At 44.8% G+C, this 27,299-nt stretch overlaps 1 protein-coding gene across 7 annotated transcripts in view; it reads left to right on the top strand.

Annotated features, from left to right (window-relative positions):
• LOC308620440 (synaptotagmin-9) overlaps positions 1 to 27,299 on the top strand; it is a 389,294-nt gene that overhangs the window by 207,865 nt on the left and 154,130 nt on the right. For 4 of the 7 annotated variants that reach the window (XM_081239989.1, XM_081239994.1, XM_081239993.1 and 1 more), the window contains exon 7: positions 975 to 1,263. In XM_081239989.1, coding sequence (XP_081096115.1) covers positions 975 to 1,263 — 289 coding nt within the window. Of the gene's footprint in view, positions 1 to 974; positions 1,264 to 24,247; positions 25,589 to 27,299 lie in introns of those variants that run through there. The other 3 variants (XM_081239996.1, XM_081239991.1, XM_081239995.1) reach the window with 2 other exon arrangements.

Genomic DNA, 27,299 nt, shown 5'->3' with positions numbered 1-27,299 from the left:
CCCCCACCTTTCTCTCTCTCTCTTTCATTCATCAATGAGCAGTCTTATATCCTGCTGTTTGGAGTATATATTAATATTTTTACAAGTTTTGTGGCGAGCATTTTGGTAAACCGCCAAATGGTCTTTAAGTATACATGCTGTTTGACCCAGCAACCCCTCCCATTTCCATCATTCATTTACTTATCTTTCATTCAGCAAGTATTTATTGAGTACGACTGTGTGCCAGGCCCTGTTCAAGTGCTGGGGATGGAGCTCACATCTGGAAATGTATCCTCAGAAAATAACCAGAGAAATACACAAATATGTAAAGACAAAAATTTTCTTCAGCATTGTTTGAATGGCAGAACATTGAAAACTACATAAATGTCCCTTAAAAAGAGTCTAATGGGGGCTTCCCTGGTGGCGCAGTAGTTGAGAGTCCGCCTGCCGATGCAGGGGACATGAGTTCGAGCCCTGGTCTGGGAAGATCCCACATGCCGCGGAGCGGTTAGGCCCGTGAGCCATGGCCGCTGAGTCTGCGCATCCGGAGCTTGTGCTCCGCAACGGGAGAGGCCACAACAGTGAGAGGCCCACGTACAGCAAAAAAAAAAAAAAAAAGAGTCTAATGGAATAAATAATGGGATGTCAATTCGATAGACTTGTGTCATTAAAATTATGGTATTGATATATATTAATTGGTATTGAAATATGTTCACAATATATCAGCAAGCTAAAAATATAAAACATGCATGTAGCAAAATCACATTAAAAATATGTTTATATACGTATGACTACATGCATGGGAAAACTTTTAAAGATTTGTACACTAAAGTGTCAATAGTCCTTTGAATTAAGGAACTGTGGGTGATTTTTATTTCCCCCCCTTTTAACTATCTGTATTTTAAAAGTCTTTTTCCTGTGAACGAGAGCTGTTGATGTTACTTGGGCAAGTTAAATAACTGGCAATAATTTGGGAATTTATTTTCTGACTAAAGCAAGGACTGCAGAAATGTACCCAAGCAACGAGAGAATACATTGAAGATTTCCGAGAGTTCTCGAAAAACATATCCGTTATGCTGGGACGATGTCAGACGTACACAAGTGAGTACAAGAGTGCGGTCCATAACCTGGCCCTGAAAGTCGAACGTGCCCAGCGGGAGATCGACTACCTGGAGTACCTGCGGGAGGCTGAGGTGTGCACAGAGTCAGAGGACAAGATGCTGGCAGAAAAGCAAGTCCAAGGAGCTGAGGAGGAGAAAAGGATCCGGACACTGCTGAATGCAAGTAAGAGAACTGCGTCTTTTATTACCCCTTCTGGGGACTTTCACCCTCGGAGACAGCTCCCACACAGGTAGGGGGTCTGACCCAGTAAGAACTGGATATGTGCTCTTGTGGGCATGTGCTGGGAGAGAAACCTTATTGGGGCACATGTGTCCAAAGGAAAATCCATTCTCAAAAAGCAACTTTCCCTTTCCCAGAGAGTTCCTAAAGCCCCCATAGAAGATCAGGGCTATGGTGTTAGAAGTCAGCCCAGGAAGGGCATCTTGAGATAGACCTTGGGTTGATAGAGGTGTGTGGTCCCCTGCCATGAAGAGTGGCAGGTTGGTGTGTTCTCCCAGTGCCCTGGGAGTAGGGAGAGGCTGGAAATGTGCCCAGAAACATCCTGAAATTGGACATGGCAACAGCCAACCCTCAGGGCCAGGAACTACAGTGAATTATTATTGTGTATTCTGTTGGGATGATGATATATTCAAGGTATTTGTCTCCAATCTTGGGATCCATCAGAATCACTTCCAGGGCATTAAGAATAATGGTTAGGAGCTCAAATGATAATAGCAAGTATCCAGCAACAAAAACATAAATGAGAAGGAAAATTTCCATTTCATTAAAACAATGAGGGAGACAAGTCCCCCACCTCAGAGGCTGTATTCTGAGATGGTTTCATTGCAAATAGGAAAACTTTATTTATATGCTAATTATGCCTGCCCCAAATGTAAGAAATTTCATCAGTTAAATAAGACAAAAGCTGAATGCTGTCATTGGGGTAAGGGTTTCACGTATCTTTCCTTTTTCTTTCTTTTTTTCTTTTTTTAAATTTATTTATCTTTGGCTGCATTGGGTCCTCATTGCCGCGCAGGCTTTCTCTAATTGTGGCAAGCGGCGGGTGGGGGGTGGGGGGCACCCGTCGTTGCGGAGCGCGGGCTTCTCATTGTAGTAGCCTCTCCCGTTGCAGAGCACGGGCTCTAGGCGTGTGGGCCCCAGTAGTCGTGGCACGCAGGCTCCAGAGCTCAGGCTCAGTAGTTGTGGCGCACGGGCTCACTTGCTCGGCGACATGTGGGACCTTCCCGGACTAGGGATCGAACCCATATCCCCTGCATTGGCAGGTGGATTCCCAACAACTGTGCCACCAGAGAAGCCCCTCATATATCTTTTCAATGTAATCCTTGTAAAAACTCCATGGGTCTTCCAAAATGAGGTGACATTTGATCTGACTTTTGAACAAAGAAGCTAGAGAAGGATGAGCAGAGGGCGCGTTAAGTGAGGGTGCGGCAGGTCAAAGGCAGGTAACACTTCCACGTGTAGATCTGCAGTGATGGCTGAGTGGAAGCTGTGTGGGGCAGGTGAGTGCAGGGAAGCAAGGCCGAAGGGTTCAGTAGCACCCAGATAGTGAAAGACCTTGCATGCTAAGCTAAGGGGGTTGAACTTGACTGAAGAAACTGTTGAGAACCATTGAACAATTTTAAGCAGGGGCATGACATGCAGGAAGAGGACAAGACTAGAGAGAGAACACTAATCAGGGACATACTGCAATAAATTGGTCAATAAGTGATGGTGTCTGCATGAAGTGTCAGGGAGATGGAGATGGACAGATGGATTTCAGAGTCACTGAGAATTGGAATACACGTGGCTTTGTGACGGATAATTGAATGTGAAAAATGAGTGAGAGGCATGAGTCCAGAATGCTTCCTGGGTTCTTGGCCTAAGCCATTGGGTGGTTGGTCTGAAGTACGCTGAGAAAGGTAACCCAAGAGGCGTTGTGGAGCACTTACTACTTTACTGTTTTTGTTTTTGTTGTTTTTTTCGGAACACTTATTACTCTGAGATCTTCTAGTTCATTTATTTGCTCAATGCTCATTTTCTGCCTCCCCATCTCGAGTGTCAGCTCTATGAGAGCCTGGATCCTGCCTTTCATGTTCGATGCTGCGTGCCTAGAATAGTGTCTATGTTCAATAAATACTTGTTGGTGAATAACTAAGGGGACGAATGAATGAATGGACACAGGGATTGTTAGCACAGACAGAAGGGTTATTAGGTTTTGGCAGAAAAGAGAAAATCTTATCTCTGAGTCAGAAGACAGAGAAGAGGGTCCCTTATCTATATTATGAAGCACTTAGTCAAGTTGGTCAAGTGAGTGGTCCTTTTTGGCCCTGTCTTGAGATGAACCTCCTCCTTCTGAGAGGGAGCAGCTGGGGGTAAGCATGGGACGAGGGACTGGGGAAAAAGGCAAGGATGAGCCAGTGGAAAAGGAACAGCTCCCTAAAAAGCTGATGGGGAGGATTGGGTGATAAATGTAGCCTGAGCTAGAATGTGCTCTCCCCAGGGGTGAGGGAGGACCCCAAGCCTGAACGATGGTGCTGGATTGGATCTCTGAGACACTCTAAGCCCCTCAGGCCTTGAGGTTGCCCCTTTCCACTCCAGCTAGAGCTCAGCAGAGGTCCTGAGTCTGGATTTTCTGCTTTTTCAACGCTTGTCCTCTGCCTCATCTCTCAGACCCTGGAGGCCTAAAATATTCCCTCTCCCAGCTCCGTGGTGAGTGAAAACTCTTTTGACTTTTCAGTGATGGCTGCTTCCATGCCTGTTGCCTCGGGAGCCCTCTTTTGATGATTTGTCAGTTTATGATTCAACAAGCACTTTTTGCCTCGACTCTTGGAGGGGCCCTGTGCTCACAGCAGGGACAGAGGAAGGAGTGGGACATGTCTGCGTCCTGCACTGGCTTTCTTACAGCTTCTCTCGCCTCTGTCTTTGCCTCCTACTGCTCTGTGCTGTCTCATAGACCTTCCCACAACACACATGGAGGTAGAATGTTTTTGCCGTTTGGCATCAATTAGCAACAGCCACAAAAAACCCCTTCAAATCTCAGCCTTTTATATGAGGAAGACCCTTCAGAAAGTGGCCTGAGCTGATCTCCATCTTCTTCTCCCATGATTTACCCACATGCAGTAGCAATTTAAACAAATAAACAAACAAATATATATATATATGTATATATTTTTTTCTACCCACCTTTTATGTCTCAAAAATTCTGTGGGTTCTCTGTAAACACTTCTGCCCACCCCCCCAGCTCCCCGTCCCCGCCCCTCCAGACAGATTGGCCCCTAGTGCTCCTGGAGCACCTCACTCAATCTTCCAAGGCAGCACTAACTCTCAACCACGCATATCTGTGTGTGTTTGCCTCCTCAGCCAGACCATGAATATACTGACGTCTTCACTCCTGTGCTCAGAGAGCCGGGGTCAGGGCAAAATCATCTCTAGAAGAGACACTGATGGCAGAGACCCCTCAGAACTTGGTTAGGGAAAGACGAACCTGTAAACAATCACAACTGCGTGATTAGTGCCCTCTGACCTATTATTTCCAGAAGTTCTGTGCCCAAGGATGGACTTTGGAATGCCAGTGTATCCCCCTTCCATGCACTGTTTTGTATTTTACATACTGTGCCCATCCCCCATGGTTTTGGCCATGTATCTTAGTAACTATGCCTGTATTAGTTATTCTAATGCTGTGTAGCAAATCACCGCAGCTCTAGTAGTTTAAAATAATATACATGTAATATCTTAGAGTTTCTTTGGGTTCAGGCATCCAGGCACAGCTTAGCTGGATGCTTCGTTCAACAGTCTCATGAGGGTACAATCAAGGTGTTGGCTGGGCTCCATTCTCACCTGGAGCTCAGGGTCCTCTTCCAAGTTCATTGACATTGACAGAATTCACCTTCCTGTGGTTGTAGGGTGAAGGCCTCAGCTTCCAGAAGCCGCTCCTCTTCACAGGCAGCTCACAATGTGGCTACTGCTCCCTCAGGGCCAGGAGGAGAGCGCCTCTCTTTGGGAAGTGCTCAGTCTCTCTTTTAAGAGTTTTTATCTGATTTAGGTCAAGCCCACCCATAATCATCTTCCTTTTGATTAACTCAAAATCAACTGATTTTGGACCTTAATTATATCTACAAAATCTCCTTAGCTTTGTCTCATAATGTAACCTAGTCAAGGAGGACAGTCGTATTCACAGGTGCAGCCCTCACTCAAGGGGAGGGGAGTATGTAGGGCATGACCACGGGGGTGGGAACCTTAGAATTCTGCCCATCCCAGCCGGTGCTGTTACCTGTACCCACCTTCTTCCCACAAGGCTCCCATCTTCCTATCTTCTAACCTTGGTCGCTGGGACTGTGCCGGCTGTGAAACTTTCACTAGAATCCTTGGGCCTCAAGTCAGCATCCTTGCGTGGGCAAATATGGGATTATGGGCTAGGGAGGGTCGCCAGAGGTCACATCAAGAGTTTCATTCATACATACATGCCATCTTAGAGAGTGTTTTCAGAAAACCTAGAGAGAGAAGGTAACATAACTTCCTTGGTAAATTCAACATTGTGTCTTAGGAGATTTCCAGAAAATTCTAACATCAGTCTAAATGACTCTCGTTTATTCTAGGAATATTTATTGGGCGACTACAAAGGGCCAGATACTGGGGATAATAAATAAGGTAGAGTTGCTCTGTAATTAAACCATTTCCTATAGAGCTGTTCTCAAGTCTTCAGCCTTTATTGAGAGATGATCCACAAATGATGTTCACGGGAGGACCACAATTCCAGGGATGTTTGGGCTAAGGTAAAATTCTTAGAATCTTAACTCTAACACATACAGACTCTCTCTCCTCCTTTCTCTCTCTCTCTCTCTCTCTCTCTCTCTTTCTTTCTTTCTCTGTGTCTCATGCACACAATTTAGAATGCAGTGACTGAAAGATATTTGAATACAATCTAACTTATATTTTAAACTCATTCCAAGTCTTTGGTACTATAACTGTTATAAGTAAAAAGAAATTTTGCATTGCACTTGGCAACTTATGGCAAAGCACCACTGGCTCAGATACCCAGATTGAGAATTTATCCAACTAACAGTCTTTGGCAGATTCCACAGGCTGTATTCATGGGTGGATCAGAAGAGTATTAACCTCTTCTTAACCTGTAAATAGCTTGTAAAGAAAAATTCTCAAGGCAGTCAGAATAAGCCATTATAGCATTATTTTACTTCCTGTTTTAGGCCCGCTCCTTTATTTGCAAGGGTGCATGCAAATTACCTCCAGTAACCCTCTCCCTGCTGAAGTAAGTAACTCATATCCTTTGTTAGATCATGTTGTAGAGGAGAAAGTCTATTGCTGCAAATTCAAATGCCTCTGGGGTCCATTCAGGTATAAATGTGTGTGCCTCATACTGAAAGCCATTAAAAACTAAACAAAATAAAAAATAAAAACAGGGCTTCCCTGGTGGCGCAGTGGTTGGGAGTCCGCCTGACGATGCAGGGGACACGGGTTTGTGCCCCGGTCCGGGAGGATCCCACATGCCGCGGAGCGGCTGGGCCCGTGAGTCATGGCCGCTGAGCCTGCGTGTCCGGAGCCTGTGCTCCGCAACGGGAGAGGCCACAACAGTGAGAGGCCCGCATACCACAAAAATAAAATAAAATTAAATTAAATTAAAATAAAATAAAAACAAACGAGCGTAAAACCCACTAGAAGCCAAATAAAACATATTTATGAGCCAACTCTCAAGGTCCATTAGTTTGCGATGAGTGGAACAAAACATTAAGAGATATATAACTCTAAATTGCAACAGAGGTATCTCCCACAAAGGAGGGCATTGAGGGTACACACAGGTGTAAGCGCAGGAGAGTATGAGAGTACTTGTGTGCGCACACACATACACACACACAGAAGTTACTGCATTCGCAGAGCAGCAGTGCCAAAGGTGTATGTACAGCTTATCCTATGCTGCCTCTGGGACAGTCCCATAGGTCACTGTGCTGGGTTCAGAAAGGCCAACGGACATAGTACTCTTCTGTGTATCCGGCCAGAAGGTCCGTGGTCTATGAGGATACCTCCAGGACCATCACTACAGGTATTAATAGAAGATCCCAAAGTTGTTTTAGCTGATGGCTTTTGGCTCCAGGTGTAGTGAACCTCCCCATTCATTCTCTTTCTGACTCATTCATTTGTTCATTCATTCAACAAATCTCTAGCTGAGTTCCATATATACGTTGGCATTGTGCCAGGCATTAGAGATGGAACATCGAATAGGATAACATTCTTGTCCTCAAAAAGCTTACAGCCAAGTGGGGAAACCATCCAAACAAACACAGAATAACAGGTGGGGTGATGCCTGTTCTGATGGAGGGTGTCACAAAAGCACAGGGGCAGGGATTCAGTAATTAAGTAAGGTCAAGGTTGCCATGGAGATGGGGATGGGGGAGACCATGGAATCTGGAATGTGACCCTCAAGCCAAGTTTTAATGTTGGAAAAGAAGTAATTACACGGAGAACAGAGTAAAGGGCACTTCAAGCAAATGACCAGCATGTGGATGTACAAAGGCCTCATCAGGCTTAGGGTTCAGTAGACCTCAGGTGTAGGGAGAAGTGGAGAGGAGATAAAAGAACCAGACAAGACCTGAGCTCCTTTGTGCTGAGCCTCTTCACTTTCTAGCTGTGGGGAATGAAAGGAATATGAATAACAGTAGCTAATAGTTATTGAGCGCTTATTATGTACTGGGTAATCTTTAAGTATTTTCTATGTCTTGTTGGATTATATCAGCTAATTCTCACAACAAACCTGTGTGACAGGTATTATAATTAACCCCCATTTTATAGATGTGGAAATCAGGGCACTGAGTGAATAAGTCATCTGTCCAAGGTCTCACTGCTAACTGATGCCAGAGGAGGATTCAAACCAAGGCAGGCCGACTCCTACATATACTAACCTTTCCCATCGTGCTGTTTTGCGTAACAGTGGTAAGCAGGGGAGTGTCCGGGCTCAGATGGAGGTTTTGAGGAAGGTCATCTGGCTCCAGTGTTCAGAATGGACTGGCAGTGGGGGAGTTTGAGTGCTCATAGCAGGGAGAGCCTGGGCCAGGCCGGCCATCTGCAGAGCTGTCACAGAGGCCCTCAGGTAGCAGCCCTCGTCTCTGAGACTAAATACCTGCGCCCAGAGGCATTATTATTGTGGGACATGCATGAAGACCATGTCAGACCTCTTAGTTGTTATTTGATGATGATTCCTACTCACAAACAGACTGCTTTAAATCATTCTTTCAAATCCTGTCCAAGAAGTGTCAGTTCCCCCCTCTCTCCAACCCTTGGTTTTTAATTCCCTGCCTTTTCTTCATTTATTTATTATTTATTTATTTATTTACGTGGGCCTCTCACTGTTGTGGCCTCTCCCGCTGCGGAGCACAGGCTCCAGACGCGCAGGCTCAGCGGCCATGGCTCAGGGGCCCAGCCACTCCGTGGCATGTGGGATCCTCCCGAACCGGGGCACGAACCCATGTCCCCTGCATTGGCAGGCGGACTCTCAACCACTGCGCCACCAGGGAAGCCCGAGGTAACTGTAAGTTTTGAGCACAGCAACTTTTAACATTTCTCAGCTTAGTCTTGTGCCACTACTGCCAGTTCCCATTCACATGATGCTCTATGCTGTGTTGAATCCACTATTCTGAAAACATAAAATATACTCCATGCATCTCTGCACTCTTCATGCTGTGGTCCCCAAGTCTAACACAGTGCCTGGAACAGAGTAGGGATCAGTATTTTCTGACCTTGAGGAGTAGTTTCTTGGAAAGTGAAAGCAACTGTTTGCCAGGAATTCCATTACGCTTCTTGTATCTGATATGTTATCCAATGCCCATGACAACTCTGCTAGGTAGATAGTATTATGACTTCTTTTCAGATGATGAAACTGTGTCTCAGAGTTTCATGTAGCCCGATCTTCCTCCCACTTTCCTGCTACGCTGAAGAGTAAGCACCACTCACTAGACACACTAGATTCATCTCAGTCTCCCTATCTGCTCATAGTTCCCTTACCCAGACCCCACACCAGGTATCTGCCACAATAATGCTGCATGACAAGCCACTTTGAAAGTTAGTGGGTTAAAACAATCATTGACTGTTTCTCAGGAGTCCACAGAGCAGCTGGGCAGTTCTGTTGGCCTGGACCAGGCTTAGCTATTCTCGGCAGGGCTTCCTAGTGCATCTGCAATTAGTGACACATTGCCCAGGAGATGGCTGGTTGAGGATGGCCTCAGTTGCAATGGCTTGATTCTTCTCCACATGACATCTGATCTTGCAGGAGGCGAACCTGGGCTTGTTCTTGTGGTGGAGGCAGATGTCTGAGGGAGAGGGCACAAGCACACCAAGGTCTGGTCACTTTCACCATGTTCTTTTGGCCAAAGCAAGTTCAAGTCTGGCTCTGAAGCCCATCCTTCCATAGAACCTCTAGTAGCGTCCATATGAGGCTTTTGGTCTTGCTGCTTCTGGAAAGAGGCAGTAATCAAGATGGGTTTTTAGGGACTTGCCTGGCGGTCCAGTGGTTAAGACTCTGCCTTCCAATGCAGGGGGCACGGGCTTGATCCCTGTTCAGGGAACTGAGATCCCACATGCCGTGTGGTGTGGCAAAGAAAAAAAAAAAAGAAAAAAAGATGGGTTTTTAAATATGCAAATCTCTATAGGAAAGCAGTGGATGGGGCATTAGTGTGATTGATGGTTTTGAGGGGAGACCGAAGAACCGGTGAGAGGGCTGCTGCAAAGTTCAGGATGAGGTGGGCAGCTGCTATACCCACACACTTTGAGAAAGGATAGAGAGAACAGTGGGATTGATTGCACAGGAAGAACCCATGGCAACATGCAAAATGATTCTGTTTTCTAAGCAGGCACATGGGAGGATGGTAGTAACCACACCTAGACATTGAGAACATTTCCATCCTTTTTAGTTTGGGTAAGAATATTACAGGAAAAAATTAACCCAATATGCAAAAAACAAAACCCAGCTTAGTCTTTAAATAAAAGTTAAATAAAAGCAAGAAGTTCATAATTATAAACTTGGAATGCTTAAGATGTTGCAACAGTTAGATAACTAATGCAAAACAGAGGCTGTTGGATCAGAAGTTCCCTGGAGGACTGCCCAGTTCTGTACCTCGCTTTACATGAGTATTTACCAGCCTGGAACCTCTAGGACCACAGCTCTCAAACTTTTATCTCAGGAACCCTTTACTTTTAAAAAATTATTCAGGACCCCAAAGAGTTTTTGTTGATGTATATCTCTTAGCATAGTCATAATTAAAATAGAGAAATAGTAATATGTGCCAGAGGCTATTCTAGGACAGGATGTCCAGCAGTGAATATAACACATTGGATAAAGCCCTGCCATCATAGGGCTTACATTCTATTGAGGGGAGTCAAACAATTAATATGTTAGCAAGGAAGTTTATAATATGTCAGAAAGAAGATAAATACTGTGGAAGAAAAATACGTAAGATGAGGTTATGGAAAGCTGTGCTCTTCTGAAAGGACACATCCTGGCTATGAACTCCAACTGTAGGTAATTCCAGTGGAAGCAGTGGACTCGCTTCTACTCACAGGTCTTCCCAGCTTCCACGCACTCCATGCTGTTGAGCAACACCCAGCCATGCAAGTCAACAGCCATGTTTTCTTTCTCACACACTATTGCTAATCACTAATAAAGGAAAGCTGGCAGGGCTCTGTACTGGGTGCCATGAAATACTTTTAGTGTTGGGAACCTAGAAAATCCTTTGAGGTGGATTTACTAAAGAGTTCTGTGCGACTCACCAAAACATGTAGAGCACGTATTGTATGCCAGGCCCTGTTTAAGCACTCACCCTGGATTCTCAGCCCGTCTGCAAAGCCAAATCCTCCCATGGCTCACTGAGTACCATTTTATGTAAGCTGGTCTTCCTGCCTTCCTGCTATCCAACCACCCAGGCATTCAGACAGTGAAATGGCACCTGCTAATGTCCACACATACTTCTTGTTATTTGAATCTATTTGATTTCCAAGTTGGCCTAGCATGAGTTGGGGTAGCAACTGACTAATACTGCATTATCTGAATCTAATTGGTTCCTGAGTTTGAACAGTAAGCAGTAAGAGTTTGAATAGTGAGGGAGATGTGTACTGTGTCTCAGGCACTGTGGATAAAAAGACAAGGCACAGCTTCTGTCTTAAATGCTTGCAAGGAAGCAAAGTGAATAGGTGATTACAATTCAGCCCGAAAACTGCCACAGAAGAGGGCTGCACAGAATGCTATAGGTACACAAGAAGGAGCAACTAGCTGCTATGCAAGAGTCAGAGACTTTTGTTTTAAGGACAAGAAGATGTATCCTAAGTTAGTGAAGATGAGCTAAGGAAAAGTAGGGGCAAAGTTTAAAACTTGTGAGAGGCCATGGCAAGTTCAGTGACTAGTAACTAGTCCAGTGTGGTGGGCAAATGACAAAAGAGGTCAGATGAAGGACCTTGGGTACCATGCTGACATATCAGAAATATATCCTGTGAGGGGCTTCCCTGGTGGTGCAGTGGTTGAGAATTCGCCTGCCAGTGCAGGGGACACGGGTTCGATCCCTGGTCTGGGAAGATCCCACATGCCGCAGAGCAACTAAGCCCGTGAACCACAACTACTGAGCCTGTGCTCTAGAGCCTGTGAGCCACAACTACTGAGCCCACGTGCCGCAACTACTGAAGCCCGCGCGCCTAGAGCCCATGCTCCACAATGAGAGAAGACATTGCAATGAGAAGCCTGTGCACTGCAGCAAAGAGTAGCCCCTGCTCACCGCAACTAGAGAAAGCCCGCACGCAGCAATGAAGACCCAACACAGCCAAAAATAAATGAATAAATAAATTTATTAAATAAAAATAAAAGAAATATATCCTGTGGGCAAAAAGCATAAATGGCCCTAGTTTCCAGAACACTTAAGTCCACATTGACAATTTTATTGTAATAGCTTGAAGCTTCATAATTGACTACTCATCTGAGAGCTGTCATCTTTGACATCCCCATGTACCTGTCACTTCAGAGGTATTGACAAATGTTTATTAACATGAATACAATTCAGATGGTTGAAGAAATCATGATTTATAACAGAGAATTTCAAGAAGCAGTCAAAATATGCATGGCTTTAGAGAGATTCTCTTATTTTCAGTGAATTCATCACTTTTCTTCCCAGTTAAATCTGACCTTCCTTCCCTGTTGCTGTCTCATGCATTCTATCACCCCCAACTGTTGTAGGAAAATGGGGCACGAGAGGATGGTCACGTCCGAGGTCTTGGGCAAGTCCATGGGACAGGCTGCCAAGTGAGGTTCCTTGGCTTCACACAGGGAAGAATTCAGGAGTGAGCCATAGTAAAGTGAAAGCAGGTTTATTGAGAGATACACATTCCATAGACAGAATGTGGTCTGTCTCAGAAGGTGAGTGCAGCCCCGAAATATGGGGTGGTTAGTTTTTACAGGCTGGGTAATTTCATAGGCTAATGAATGGGAGGATTTTTCCAATTATTTTGGGGAATGGATGGAGATTTCCAGGAATTGGGCCATCACCCACTTTTTGGTCTTTGATGATCATCCTCAGAACTGTCATGGTGCCTGTGGGTGTCATTTAACATATGCTAATGTAGTACAATGAGCGTATAATGGGGCTCAAGGCCTACTGGACGTTGAATCTTCTGCCATCTTGGGCCTAGTTGGGTCTAACCAGTTTTTGTTGTATCCTCAGTGTCATTCTTTTAAAGGTTGTGCCCTCCCCCCTTCCCTTCTGTCTCACAACCTTGAGTCTGGTTTATCACTCCACTCCCACAACTGAATCAGTTACCTGACCTCTCTTTTTCTGTTTTTTTAGTCTATGCCCATTTTTTCATTCCCATCACTATTTAGATTTTTCTCATCTGGATTGTACTTACAGACTCTCCACCTGTCTCCTTGTTTCCCCCCTCCCCCACCTCTACCCCCCAGTTCATTCTCTACTAATATGCAGACCGCTCTTTTTAAAACATAACTCTGATTGAGTTACTTCCCTATGGAGGGACAAGTCTCAGCAAGTCTGGAGAGTATTCCTATTAAATAAGGGAAAAAATATTAAAAAGATTAAAATAAGTGATATTTATATATGAATTCACTCTGAGGCCTTGGGCCAAATTCTATCCTAATTGCTTGTCTGCAAGTCTGCCTAAGGGCTAAACCACAGATTTTCATTCTCTGGTTTGCACAATGTCAGTGTCTCTGTTAAATAATTTGCATCTTGGCTGGACTCAAAAGTTTTTAATTTGTTTCCTATCCTTCCTCAACCTTTTACTCCTGCTAATTATCTCTTCTCAAGAGAAGCACAGCAGGGAGTTTTAACTTATCCTTTTACTCAGACACTGTAAGTGTATTTTCCCCAAATTCCAAAAGAGGAGAAATTTATAAAAATTACAGTATATCCACCTGAATAAACTGTACAACATCCAGGCTAAACCCCTTGTTCTACAGCTGGAAAAGCTAAGGCTTGATTGACAAGGAACTTTCAGGGAGTCACAGAGGGAAGCAGAGATGGATCTCGGACCACTCAGGTCTCTGACTCCCAGTCCCAGGTTCTGGCTACAAAGGGATAGGAGAAGCCAAAGAGACCTCACAGGGGTGGAAATTCTGTGTTCCCCCCCGGACTGTGTTTCCCTGATCAAAACCATCTAACACTCTTGTTTTGCTATTTCTTCAAGGATTCTGCATTAGAAAAGAGGAGTAGAAAGAGAAAGAAGAATGTTTGTATTAATTTCTCCTGTATTTTAAATGAACATTTTCTCACTGATGAGACATTGAATGCCTTGTTCTTAGCCATAGTTTCTCGTAGCTGGGCTGCAAGCCTGCTAACTTTCTTCCCAGGAGGATGGGCAGCCTGAGAGCTTCCCAGTCAGGACAGATATCTTAGCACCCTGTGAATAGGCCCTAGGGAGTCCATTATCCTCATCTCTCCCTCTCTAGGCACACCCAGGCTCACCCCTTCCCACCATGTGCACACACCCATCCACCATGTTCCTGGGGCTGGCTGGGAGTGTCCTGGCTGGCCCTGCCTTCCAGCTCAGATGAGCTCAGAGGCCCCCTTAGCTAGATGATCTATCCAGGTAACTTATCCAAACTTTTTTTTTTAACTTGGAAAATGGAGATTAAGATATCTACCGCTTAGGCTTATTATAAGACGTAGATAAATTAATGCAAATAAGTACCTATCACAGTACCAAGCATATTATATGTATTTATAGATATTTATTCATTTCTTGAGATTTTGGGCTTGTTCCTCAATAGGGAACAGCTTCTGAGCTTCTCTTGTGGCCCATGGGACCCCCACTCTTTCCCATTAAATATATCTGTGATCACGTACAAGCTTAAATCCTTGTTCATTCATCCTCTGTGATCACCAGAGTATGTGGGAAGAGCAGAGCATTCACATGAGACAGATTTGGCTGGTAAGACTGAGAAAAGGCGTACCGAGCCCTAGCAGAGATGGATCTTGGTAAGCAGGGAAGTCCACTCTTCTCTTTTCTGCACCACAGCCCATAGCCCCCAAAGCTCAGCATGGAGAGGGATCCTTCTGTTAGCTGCTCCTGAAATGCAGATGAAGGACCTTGAGTGCCATGCCGAGATATTTGAAACTTATTCTAAGGCTCCCAGCTGGCCCAGGCTTCTCTGCTTTTCCTAGGGGTTTGGCTTCTATAACCCAGGCCAACCAGAATGAAGTTGACCCAGAGGCCACAGGGAAGCAATCCCCCAGTCTGGCAAAGCAGGTCAGTAGGGTAACATGGTGGCAAATGATGGACGAGAGATTTCCATAATGATGCCCAAAACTCGGCCGCTGTACACTGGTGCCGAATCAAATCTTGGGGACAGAATTCTGGGTGAAGTAGAAAAGAATAGGTTTATTGCTTTGCCAGGCAAAGGGGACATTGTGGACTCATGCCCTGAAAAACTGTGTGTCTTAACACGAGGAGTTTTATAGCAGTGGTTCAAGGGTGGGGTTGCTGATAAGGATCAGGATGTGTGAAGGGCCTGCACTCCTTTAATCTGGCCTCAGGTGGTCTCCTGATGAGCTTCTCAAGGTTATCAAACTTCTCTGTGACGTTCTCTTGAATGAAGAATGTAACATCTTCCATTTGTTGGGGGTTTTAGTTCTGCAGAAGAGCTCAAAGATACTGTTATGTGTATCCCTTGAGGTGGAACCAGGACCCTGCCCCAAGGCTGCAGTATTGTTTCTTGACTGCTCCTCCCTTGTCTCTGAGTCCCCTTCCTTCCCTGATTAGCAGCTGTTCGAATCTGGCCTTTGGAACTCAGGGAAGGTCATGGAGGCTGGAGTCTATTCCCTACAAACAAGAAACAGGGGACACAGAAAGACTTCCGTGCCCAGGAGCCCCACAGGGTTCTACTCATTTCAATAGCTTGTCCCAAAGTCTGGCCCTGGCCATGGTGTGGGCCAGGCAAGACCTCTGGGAGCAGCCACTGATGACATGACTGCTGAAAGGACTGATTTCCCAGAACTTGGCTCTCCCCAACCCCACTCCTACCTGCCCTATGTTTCCTTGGTAACAATGTTGTGTCACATCTTTAAATGAAATAATGCATTTGAAAGTATCATAAAAGCTTTAAGGTGCTTTACAAATTATTATTACTTAAGACAGATCTGTGATCAGAACTCTGGATGTGCAGCACTATTTAAACCCTAGAAAAACATCTGCTTGAATGAACCTATTTTCCTTATTTATTCAATACATATTTATTGAACCACAGAGCTCTCAGTAAGGCAGTAGAGTACAACAGTAAACTGGAAGACAAAGGCTCTGCTTTTGTGGAGCTTATAGTCTAATGGGGGAGAAGGACAATACAGTAGTAAGTAAAACAGATAACATAATTACAGAACATGGTAAGTGATATAAAGAAAATAAGAGAGATGCTGCAGTAGATCATTTTAAATTTAGATACAGTGGTCGCAGGTAGTCTCTTAAGGAGATAAGATTGAAACTGAGCTTTGAAGGATGAGTAGGAGCAGACCATGGGAGGATCAAGGAAAAGAACACTCCAGGCAGAAAGAATTGCAAGTGCAAGAGTCCTGAGGCAGAAGCAAACTTGACAGCTCCCAGAACAGCAAGAAAGCCAATGTAATCAGTGCACAGTGAGGCAAGATTGTGGGGGAGGGTTGGGGAGAAAGTGGAGGATCAAGTCCCAGAGACAGGGAGGGGCCAAATGATGTAGGTGCTTTAAGCCAAATTAGGATTTTATTCCAAGAGTGGTGGGAAAAAAGGGTTAGCAGGTCAGTCACATAATTCATGTTTTTAAACAGATCACTCCTACTGCTTTGTGGAGAACATTCTATAGCAAAGCAAGAGTAAAATCAGAGAGACAAATTAGGGACTATGGTAGTAGTCCAGGCAAAAGGTGAGGATTCATGGCGTGCAGGGGAAGAAGAGGAGGAGGGAGTGGGAAGAGGAGGATATATAAATATATTGAGCATTTTAATTTAAGTATAACATCATAAGTTAAAGGTAAGTTTACTACCAGAACTTGCTAGTGTGGGAAGATGGAAGGAAATGAATCAAGAATGACTTCTAGAGAAGAAATTTGATTGATGGTTCTGGCTTGAAATGGGAAGAAGAGGAAGGAAGTTTGGGGGATAAAAACAAGAGTTCTGCTTTGGACAGGTAAAGTTTGAAGATAGCCAATAAGGAACACTGACTAGATGAATGAGTTTGGGGCTAAGTAGACATCCAGATAGGATGTCATTCCAGGTACAAGTTTGAATTTCATCATTATTCAGAACTTACATGCTATTCAGAGCCATGGGAAAGAATGAAGTGAGTTGGAAAGTGATCATAGATAGCGAAATAAAAAGGTCTGAGGATAGAACACTTAAAGATGGATGGTGATAAGGAACCAGCCATGAATTCCAAGATTAAAAAAATCCAGAACAATAGGAGGACAAACAAAAGCAGGGGTGTTCCAGAATCACAAGGAGAAAGAGTTTCAGGGAGAGGTAGCAATCAAGTAATCAAAGCTTACTGAGAAGTTGATTAGGATGAAGACTGAGAATTGACCCTTAGATTTTACAACATGGTGGTTGTTGGTGACCTTGACAAAAACTGATCCAGTGTGAGTGGGGCAGGGGAACTTAGACTTGTGGAGAACTGGAGCTGATTAGAGTGGCTTAAGGGATAATTGGAGGTGAGAAACTTCCTCTCTCAAGGAGTTTTATTATAAAGTGGAATCGAAAAATGGGGCCACACTGGATTCTAGCATGATCCTACAGCCTGCTTGTTTACAGAGGAGAATGATCCAGTTGGGAGGAAGAGACTATTGAGCAGGAGAGAGGAGATAATTTCAGGTGCTAAGTCCTTGACTCGGTGAGAGGGATGAGATCCACTGCAAAAGTAAAGAGAGCAGGAGGGACGCAGAGAGTATGGGATCGGGTGCAATTGGTTAATAGATTGGGTGGTTGGAGAACTCATTCATTCAGCAAATACTGGCCTGCTGTGTGCCAGATGCTATCCTAGGGGCAAGACATACAGCACTGAATGAAATGGATAAGGCAAAGCTCATGCCCTCGTGGAGTTTATACTCTATTGAGGGGAGTTGAGCAATAAATATGTTAACAGATTAATTTATAATATGTCAGATAGAAGGTAAGCACTGTGGAGAACAGTGAGCTAGGGTAAGGGAGATATGGAGAGCTGGAGGATGGGCCACCATTTTTAATAGGGTGGTCAGAGAAGACCTTAATGAGCAGGGAGCATTTGGGAGCAGACCTAAAGGGAGCGAGGGAGGAAGTCATGTAGATATCTTCAGGAAGATGGTTCCAAGCAGAGGGAACAAAATGTGCCAAATTCCTGAGGCAGGAGCGTGCTTGGCATAATTTGAGGAACCGCAGGGAGGCCAGTGTAGCTGCACAAAACGATCAAAGTAGGGGAGTTGCAGGAGACAAGGCAAAGAAGCAGTGGGCAGACAGTCCCAGATGGCCTGGAAGGTAGAGATGTGAGCTTTACTCTGAGTCAGATGGGAAGTCCCTGGTGAGTTTTGAGCAGGCATGTGACATGATCTGACTTAATTTTTCAAGGATGCTTCGGCTGCTGTGAGGAATGGTCTCTGGGGTCAAGGATAGAAGTTTGGCCACCACGTAGAAGGCTATTGCAGTAATCCATACCAGAGATGATGTTGTTCTCTGATTGCTTCTGTTTTCTCAGTGAAATCAGAGGCAAGATCTTCCTAGGCGAGTGAGAAGGGTATGATGGACCCTTGAGGAGAGAAGAGAAACTGTGATCATTGTGGGTGGTGAATTGATTAAGGAACTGTGATAGGATTGCTGGCAGTCACAAGCCGTTTGCCAAATGCTTACTGACCTCAACCCCTGGGACTTCTCTGGCTGTGCATGTCTTGTTTGTTTGTTTGTTTTAATCGAAGTATAATTGATTTACAATGTTGTGCCAGTCTCTGCTGTGCAGCAAAGTGACTCAGTTTTACACATATATACATTCTTTATTTAATATTCTTTTCCATTATGGTTTATCCCAGGAGATTGGATATAGTTCCCTATGCTATGGCTGTGCATCTTTCTTCCTTGTGTCTGCTTTCTCTCCCATCACCCTGCTTCTTGTCCTCTGACTCTAGTTGGCCTCCAGTTGGCCTGGAGAACCCACGCATTTATTAAGAACAAAATGACAACCCACTGGCCCTTCCAGCTTCTGATATCAAAGCTTTTAGAAGATTTGTGGGAGACTTTCAGAGTGCTCAGTTCTTCTTGAGAGACTGTTATACACCCAACTGTCACTCCACCACCTTACCCTACAGCAGTCAGTGAGGGAGACCCAGAGAGTTCCCATGCTTTTATTAAGGCTCTGCTCTCCTACCTGTGATAGAGATTTGAGGGAGAAACACAAGGTTCTTCATGCTTCTAGTAAGGCCACCACTCCCTGCCTCTGTGACACTGCTCACCTCATGATAGACTGTCTAACAGGGCAGTCCCAACAAGCAGCTCATAATTAGAACTGATGAGCCACTTTTCCTAAAATGATGAGTAGCTCTCATCTCATCTTGACCCACATCCCTCTTTAACTTGGTCACCATGACAATTCCAAGACTCTAAGGTCTTCTTGAAGATAGTATATGTAAGGGCCATGTGGAAATGGCTTATACCACTTCTGTCTACATTCCATTAGACAGGATATAGGTCAATGGGTGCAGCTTACATACAAAGGAGACTGCAAATGTGTGACTAAGGAAGAGGAAAATGAAACGGCATTTGATGAACATAGACATTGTCTCTGTGGTGACACAAAGATCAAGGGGGAAGACATTTTCTCCCTTGATCTTTACTGATCAATACTGCCATGCTACAGAAAGGTCAGGTAAGATACGGACATAAAAGGTCTGAGTTTTCCTACCACTGGCATTTTTCACAGAACTAGAACAAAAAATTTCACAATTTGTATGGAAAGACAACAGACCCCGAATAGCCAAAGCAATCTTGAGAACGAAAAATGGAGCTAGAGGAATCAGGCTCCCTGACTTCAGACTATACTACAAAGCTACAGTAATCAAGACAGTGTAGTACTGGCACAAAAACAGAAAGATAGATCAATGGAACAGGATAGAAAGCCCAGAGATAAACCCACGCACATATTGTCACATTATCTTTGATAAAGGAGGCAGGAATGTACAGTGGAGAAAGGACAGCCTCTTCAATAAGTGGTGCTGGGAAACCTGGACAGGTACATGTAAAAGTATGAGATTAGATCACTCCCTAACACCATACACAAAAATAAGCTCAAGATGGATTAAAGACCTAAATGTAAGGCCAGAAACTATCAAACTCTTAGAGGAAAATATAGGCAGAACACTCTATGACATAAATCACAGCAAGATCCTTTTTGACCCACCTCCTAGAGAAATGGAAATAAAAACAAAAATAAACAAATGGGACCTAATGAAACTTCAAAGCTTTTGCACAGCAAAGGAAACCATAAACAAGACCAAAAGACAGCCCTCAGAATGGGAGAAAATATTTGCAAATGAAGCAACTGACAAAGGATTAATCTCCAAAATTTATAAGCAGCTCATGCAGCTCAATAACAAAAATCAAACAACCCAATCCAAAAATGGGCAGAAGACCTAAATAGACATTTCTCCAAAGAAGATATACAGACTACCAACAAACACATGAAAGAATGCTCAACATCATTAATCATTAGAGAAATGCAAATCAAAACTACAATGAGATATCATCTCACACCAGTCAGAATGGCCATCATCAAAAAATCTAGAAACAATAAATGCTGGAGAAGGTGTGGAGAAAAGGGAACACTCTTGCGCTGCTGGTGGGAATGTGAATTGGTACAGCCACTATGGAGAACAGTATGGAGGTTCCTTAAAAAGCTACAAATAGAACTACCATATGACCCAGCAATCCCACTACTGGGCATATACCCTGAGAAAACCATAATTCAAAAAGAGTCATGTACCAAAATGTTCATTGCAGCTCTATTTACAATAGCCCGGAGATGGAAACAACCTAAGTGTCCATCATTGGATGAATGGATAAAGAAGATGTGGCACATATATACAATGGAATATTACTCAGCCATAAAAAGAAACGAAACTGAGCTATTTGTAATGAGGTGGATGGACCTAGAGTCTGTCGTACAGAGTGAAGTAAGTCAGAAAGAGAAAGACAAATACCGTATGCTAACACATATATATGGAATTTAAGAAGAAAAAAAATGTCATGAAGAACCTAGGGGTAAGACAGGAATAAAGACACAGACCTACTAGAGAATGGACTTGAGGATATGGGGAGGGGTAAGGATAAGCTGTGACAAAGCGAGAGAGAGGCATGGACATATATACACTACCAAACGTAAAATAGGTAGCTAGTGGGAAGCAGCCGCATAGCACAGGGAGATCTGCTCGGTGCTTTGTGACCACCTAGAGGGGTGGGATAGGGAGGGAGGGTGGGAGGGAGGGAGATGCAAGAGGGAAGAGATATGGGAACATATGTATAATATAACTGATTCACTTTGTTATGAAGCAGAAACTAACACACCATTGTAAAGCAATTATACTCCAATAAAGATGTTAAAAAAAAAAAAGTCTGAGTTTTCAGTTAGGAAGTCCCTGGTCACATTTTTTTTTTTTTTTTTTTTTTTTGTGGTACCCGGGACTCTCACTGTTGTGGCCTCTCCCGTTGTGGAGCACAGGCTCCCGACGCGCAGGCTCAGCGGCCATGGCTCACGGGCCCAGCCACTCCGCGGCATGTGGGATCTTCCTGGACCGGGGCACGAACCCGTGTCCCCTGCATCGGCAGGTGAACTCTCAACCACTGCGCCACCAGGGAAGCCCTCTGATCACATTTTAAAAGGTTGTTTCTGTGAAGTTATGGTGAAGTGAAAGAATGGGAGGTGAAGAAATGGATGCAGATAGTATAAACTATTCTGTAGGAGATTCTAGTTCTATAAAATTATAGAAAGAGTGAAGTAAGTAGAAAAGAGTGCCTAACTGTGGGAGAATTGATGTTTCCAAGCTAATAAAATAGTAGTGAAGGAGAAATCTGAGATAATAGAAAGGGGATCATTCATGGAGGAAATCTAGAAGAAGCCAGGAAAGGATGAGATGGGTGCAGATGAAAGTATTAGTCTTACACAGGAGGAATGACATGGCTTCTTTTAAGATGTGTGGGAGGGGGGCTTCCCTGGTGGCACAGTGGTTAAGAATCCGCCTGCCAATGCAGGGGACACGAGTTCAAGCCCTGGTCCTGGAAGATTCCATATGCTGTGGAGCAACTAAGCCTGTGTGCCACAGGTACTGAGCCCGCTAGCCACAACTACTGAAGCCCACGCGCCTAGAGCCCATGCTCTGCAACAAGAGAAGCCACCGCAATGCGAAGCCTGCACACTGCAACGAAAGAGTAGCCCCCACTCATCGCAACTAGAGAAAGCCCGCGTGCAGCAGCAAAGACCCAAGGCAGCCAAAAATAAATAAATAAAATTTAAAAAAAAAGATGTGTGGGAGGGTAGAAAGGGCAGGAGTTGAAGAAAAGTCTATAAGTGAGGAACAGGAAGTGGAGGGAGTTCACATCTAATGGTATTTATTTTTGCAAAGGAGTTATTATGAGGCACTGATGGGCTAGTTCTGGGGCAGGAGGCGGGATTTAAGGTAGGTGCCGTGTGGAAGATGGGCTGAGCACAGGGAGTAGTACAGTAGTTAGGGCTCAGCTGAGGTTGGAGGTCCCTTAGTATAATGACACCAATATGCACCATTGTGAGGTTTTCTCCACCAACACACAACTCTCAAGGGCAGGCAGCACTTTGAACTGATCCAGGATCAGGGTCAAAGAAGGAAGGGTTTTTGTTTTTGGGGTTTTTTAAATTAATTAATTAATTAATTAGGCTGTGTCGGGTCTTAGTTGCAGCATGCGGGATCTTTGTTGTGGCATTGTTTGAGGCACGAGGGCTCTTTGTTGCTGCGCGCCAGCTTCTCTCTAGTTGTGGCAGAGATCGCGCAGGCTCTCTGGTTGTGGCACACGGGTTTAGTTGCCCCACGGCACATGGGTTTAGTTGCCCTGCGGCATGTGGGATCTTAGTTCCCCAACTAGGGAGCGACCCCACGTCCCCTGCATTGGAAGGCGGATTCTTAACCACTGGACCACCAGGGAAGTCCCAAGGAAGGGTTTTTGCATGAAGGTGAGAGAGTAGTAGTCGAACTAGCAGTGAGGAGCCAGACAAATGTAGGCCCCTTCTGTTTACTTCATCTTCTTCCACCTAGTTTAGACCTTTATCATCCTGTTTGGATTATAGAAATACCCTCTGAATTGGTTTCCCTGATTTTAGTCTCTTCCCCCTGTATCCATCGTACACATGACTGCCAGCTTAATTAATCTTATAGAACAACCTTGACCATGTTTCAGTCTTGTTCAAAAACTTCAGTAGCTCCCTACCTCCCTACAGAATTAAATTCATATTCCTTAGCTCCACCCTCAAGGTTCCAGGCACAGAGCTGGTTTCAATTTACTGCTTTGTTTTATGCATCTAGTTTTATACACAAAGTATTTGGCTGGTATTGGGTGAAACTCTATACTACTTTACTAACGCTAATCTTGGAGGACTTTCCCAAATGTGGTTTTGTTAATTGTTGGGAAAGTTTTTCCCACCCATCTCAGAATGTCCTTCAAGGTGTCTTTCAAGGGCTAATTCAAATGCAGATTCTCTCCTGTGTCACATGGTATGTCTCTTCTCTGTCCTTTTTGAAAAAAATTCATTTTAAGCTTTATATTCGAGATAGTCATGTACCTATTAAGCCAGAACCATGCCTAATTTATCATTGCACCCAGTCCATTGTAGCCCCAGCTCATAACACCTAGCTCAGTATCTTGCTTTTTGTAGGTATCCAAAGTCAGCTGACTAAAGGCACGCATGCATTCATGAATAAATGAGTAAAGGCATGAATAGAACCCTTATAATGAATGGTCTAGTAGGGTTAAGAACCAGAATCCTTCACTAGAAGGTCATCTCCTCAAGGTGTAGGGTTGATATTATTATTTTATTTTATTTTATTTTATTTTTGCGGTACGCGGGCCTCTCAATGTTGTGGCCTCTCCCGTTGCGGAGCACAGGCTCCGGACGCGCAGGCTCAGCAGCCATGGCTCACGGGCCCAGCTGCTCCACGGCATGTGGGATCCTCCCGGATCGGGGCACGAACCCGTGTCCCCTGCATCGGCAGGCGGACTCTCAACTACTGCGCCACCAGGGAAGCCCATGATATTATAATTTTTATCTTTAGTACTTAGCACTGTTCTGGGAGAGTACTGTAAGCTAAGTATACGGCAGATACCGAGTAAAATCTTGGCAAACAGAATTGAATTAGGTGGTTCCATACCCTAGTCATTCTCAGCGTGTCAACCTCAAGTGCTCTAGAGAGTGAACAGAGCCTCTGACACAGCAAATGGTTGTTTATACCCTGATTTGATTATTGTGACTAATGCTCTTATAACTGGACGGCAACTCACTTAACAGAGACCCAATTATTCATTAAAGTCTTTGATTCATTGAATCCTACAATCAGTTATGATTGTAATTTTATTCTAGACACTGAAGGAAAAAAAAAGCAATCTGTGAGAAAAGCAGACATCTCGTGTTTATAAAGTAACCTTCCCCTTTTCTCCTGTTTGGCCAGGCTGTGACAACATGCTGATGGGCATAAAGTCTCTGAAAATAGTGAAGAAGACAATGGACACAGATGGCTCTTGGATGAAAGATGCTGTCAGAGACTCTCCAAAAGTTTATTTCTTAATTGGATCCAGAAACAACACTGTCTGGGAATTTGCCAGCATACGGGCATTCATGGGAGATAGCATCAAGCCAGCCCCCCGGAAGCTGATCCTAACACATTCCTGGCAGGGGACAGGCCAAGTGATCTACAAAGGTTTCCTATTTTTTCACAGCCAAGGGACTCCCAATGAGATCATCAAATATAACCTGCAGAAGAGGACCGTGGAAGATCGGATGCTGCTTTTGGGAGGGGCAGGCAGAGCCCTGGCCTACCCGCACTCCCCCTCGACTTACATTGACCTGGCTGTGGATGAGCACGGGCTCTGGGCCATCCACTCAGGGCCAAGCATCCATGGCCATTTGGTTCTCACGAAAATTGAGCCTGACACACTGGGAGTGGAACACTCATGGGACACTCCATGCAGAAGTCAGGATGCTGAAGCCTCATTTCTCTTGTGTGGTGTCCTCTACGTGGTCTACAGTTCTGGTGGCCTCGGCCCGCATCGCATCACTTGTGTCTATGATCCGCTGGGCGCTGTCATTGAGGAGAATCTGCCCAACGTGTTCTTCCCCAGGCGGTCAAGAAGTCACTCCATGATCCATTACAACCCTAGAGATAAGCAGCTCTATGCCTGGAATGATGGAAACCAGATCATTTACAAACTCCAGACAAAGAGAAAGCAGCCTCTGCAGTGATGCGTTGCAGCCACGAGGGAGAGCGCCGGGGACGCTGCTCTCCAGGAGACGGAAGCCACAGCCCCTTTGCAATATAGCATCCCTCTAATCGCACACAGGGATAGGGGCTGGAAGTGGGAATGCACACGCATCCTTTTCCAGATGGTACTGCCTTCAGTATCTTCCAAGAGCGTAGATGAGAGTCTGTCATTCAGGAATTTTCAACAACTTCCATTACCCATCCAAACCTCCTGGAGCTCAAGGCCTCCCACATTCCGATCCAGCTTACTTCCAGCCTTTTCTTTTACTAGCATTTACTCTAACTCTCCCCGCCCCCACCCTCCCAGCCATTAGAAATGTAAGCCACCCCCTAATACTCCTGGCTTCTCTCCCCTCTGGCCTTTTCTCAAATCTCTTTCCTCTTTCACAAATGCCTACTGATATTCTTCCATTCTTCACTGCCCAAATAAAGTACTATTTCTTATTGATGTTTAATCTCGGTTTCCCCTGGTTCTGCCCCTCCACCAAGCCAGGTGGATGTAATAATAAAGTGAAAACATTACCATTTGAATACCAGTTTCCAGTTACAAAGTGTCTGCACCTATGTTCCAAGTCATCTCACCCTTATGAGATAGGCAGGACAAGTCTTTATAGATGAGGAGGGTTCAGGTGAGCCATTCAAAGTACCAAAGCTACAAAATGAAAGAGCTAGAAAATACTGCAAACCCCATAATCTTTCCACTGTCCAAGGAAGCATCAAATATATATGTTTGTTCGCCCAACCTTCTCTAAGCAATATGTTAATCATCTCAGCCTAAAAATAATGGTCTGCCCCTTTAGCTAGTTGCATGTCCACACAAGACCCTCCTCTAGGCCTTTCAAAAGCTGCTTCCTCTAGAAAATCAGCCTAAGGGTGAGGACCCCACCTCTGTTCTTATCTTGCCTTACCTTCCTTCCCTTGCTTTTCTCATCTTGTTGAAATACAATAAAACTGACACTAAACAAATAAACCTCATCAGGCTCTATTTGCCTACATGCCCTCCGCATAAAAGTTTCTGGGAGTTCTGCCTGTGCTTGGGTTTACTGTGAACAATCCCCAACGCACTGAGGCCCTCGGTAAATATTCTGGAATCTGGATGGAAGCCAGATAGCAGGCAAGGGACTCCCTGCCACAGCAGGAGTGCCTTGTGGCACAGGGGACAGAGGGCAGCTGTGCCCATCCAGAGGGGCTTCTTCAAGCTCTTTCCCACGCGTTTGTCCACTGCAGCCTGGTTTGGGTCACAAGTGCAGGCTGTGGTGCCAGTCTGTGTCATGTGCTGAGGCCTCTATCTTTCCAGGCTGGTCACATGAGAGGGTTTGCTCTGTGTGTTTGCAGCTGTTTCCCCTCCTCTGCCAAGCCCAGGCTGAGACCATAGGCAGTGAAGAGAGGTTTTTTGTTTCTTTTCCCCCATAGCATTTGAGTAAATCTTTGGCAGAATGGAATTACTCACTCCATGGACACAGTGCAATTACCCACAGTTTTAACAGAGTGATACAGAGAGCCCAAATCTGTTGTGGAACGAGGCAGGTATGAATAATTAAACATGGTGATATTACCCACTCCATGGGTTTGGGGACATTAGCTGCCCCATGGGTAAAATAACATTACCTATTTCACAGGGAAAAGGAATGTGGGCTGCCTCACAGAGGAGGGTAGCAGGGGAATTATCTTGGAGTGGAATTATGTGTAAGTCATGCACACACAGTTCCTCTGGAGGTACACAGAGGCTGCCTGTAATGTGCTTGCTATCTGCCTTTCATCTGTGATATGCTTTGCTTTGACAGTTCTGCAGGGCACACCTGCCACTAACAACCAACCCACTCTGGTGCCTTAAATTCCTGCAGCTAGAATCACTTCTTCAGGTCAAGACATTTTCTCCAGGAAGCCCCTGTTAACGGGCCACTTTGTTTCCTGGGAGCCAGGGCTGGACATGCAGGCCCTCAAATACTTCTTGGGCTTCTTTCAGATGAACTTTTCAGCTCTGGCTCTCTTCTTGGATTTTAGTGAGGGTTGAAGTTCCTAAGACCTAGACCAGTGGTTCTTAAACTTGACTGCACCTAGGAATCACCTGAGGAGCTTTTAAAAATCCTGATGCCAGGCCATACCCCCAGACCATTCAGTCAGAGCCTCTGGAGGTGGGACCAGACAGTACTATATCTTTCAAGCCCCCTTCCCTAAAGTGGTTCAGAAGTATGAATAAGCTGGAAAGCCAGTGACTTACACCATTTTTAAAAAATTGAAG

Source organism: Mesoplodon bidens (assembly GCF_964165515.1).
Source record: "Mesoplodon bidens genome assembly, chromosome: 7".
Classification (NCBI taxonomy): Eukaryota; Metazoa; Chordata; class Mammalia; order Artiodactyla; family Ziphiidae; genus Mesoplodon; species Mesoplodon bidens.
This window is presented reverse-complemented; position numbering and strand designations above follow the sequence as displayed.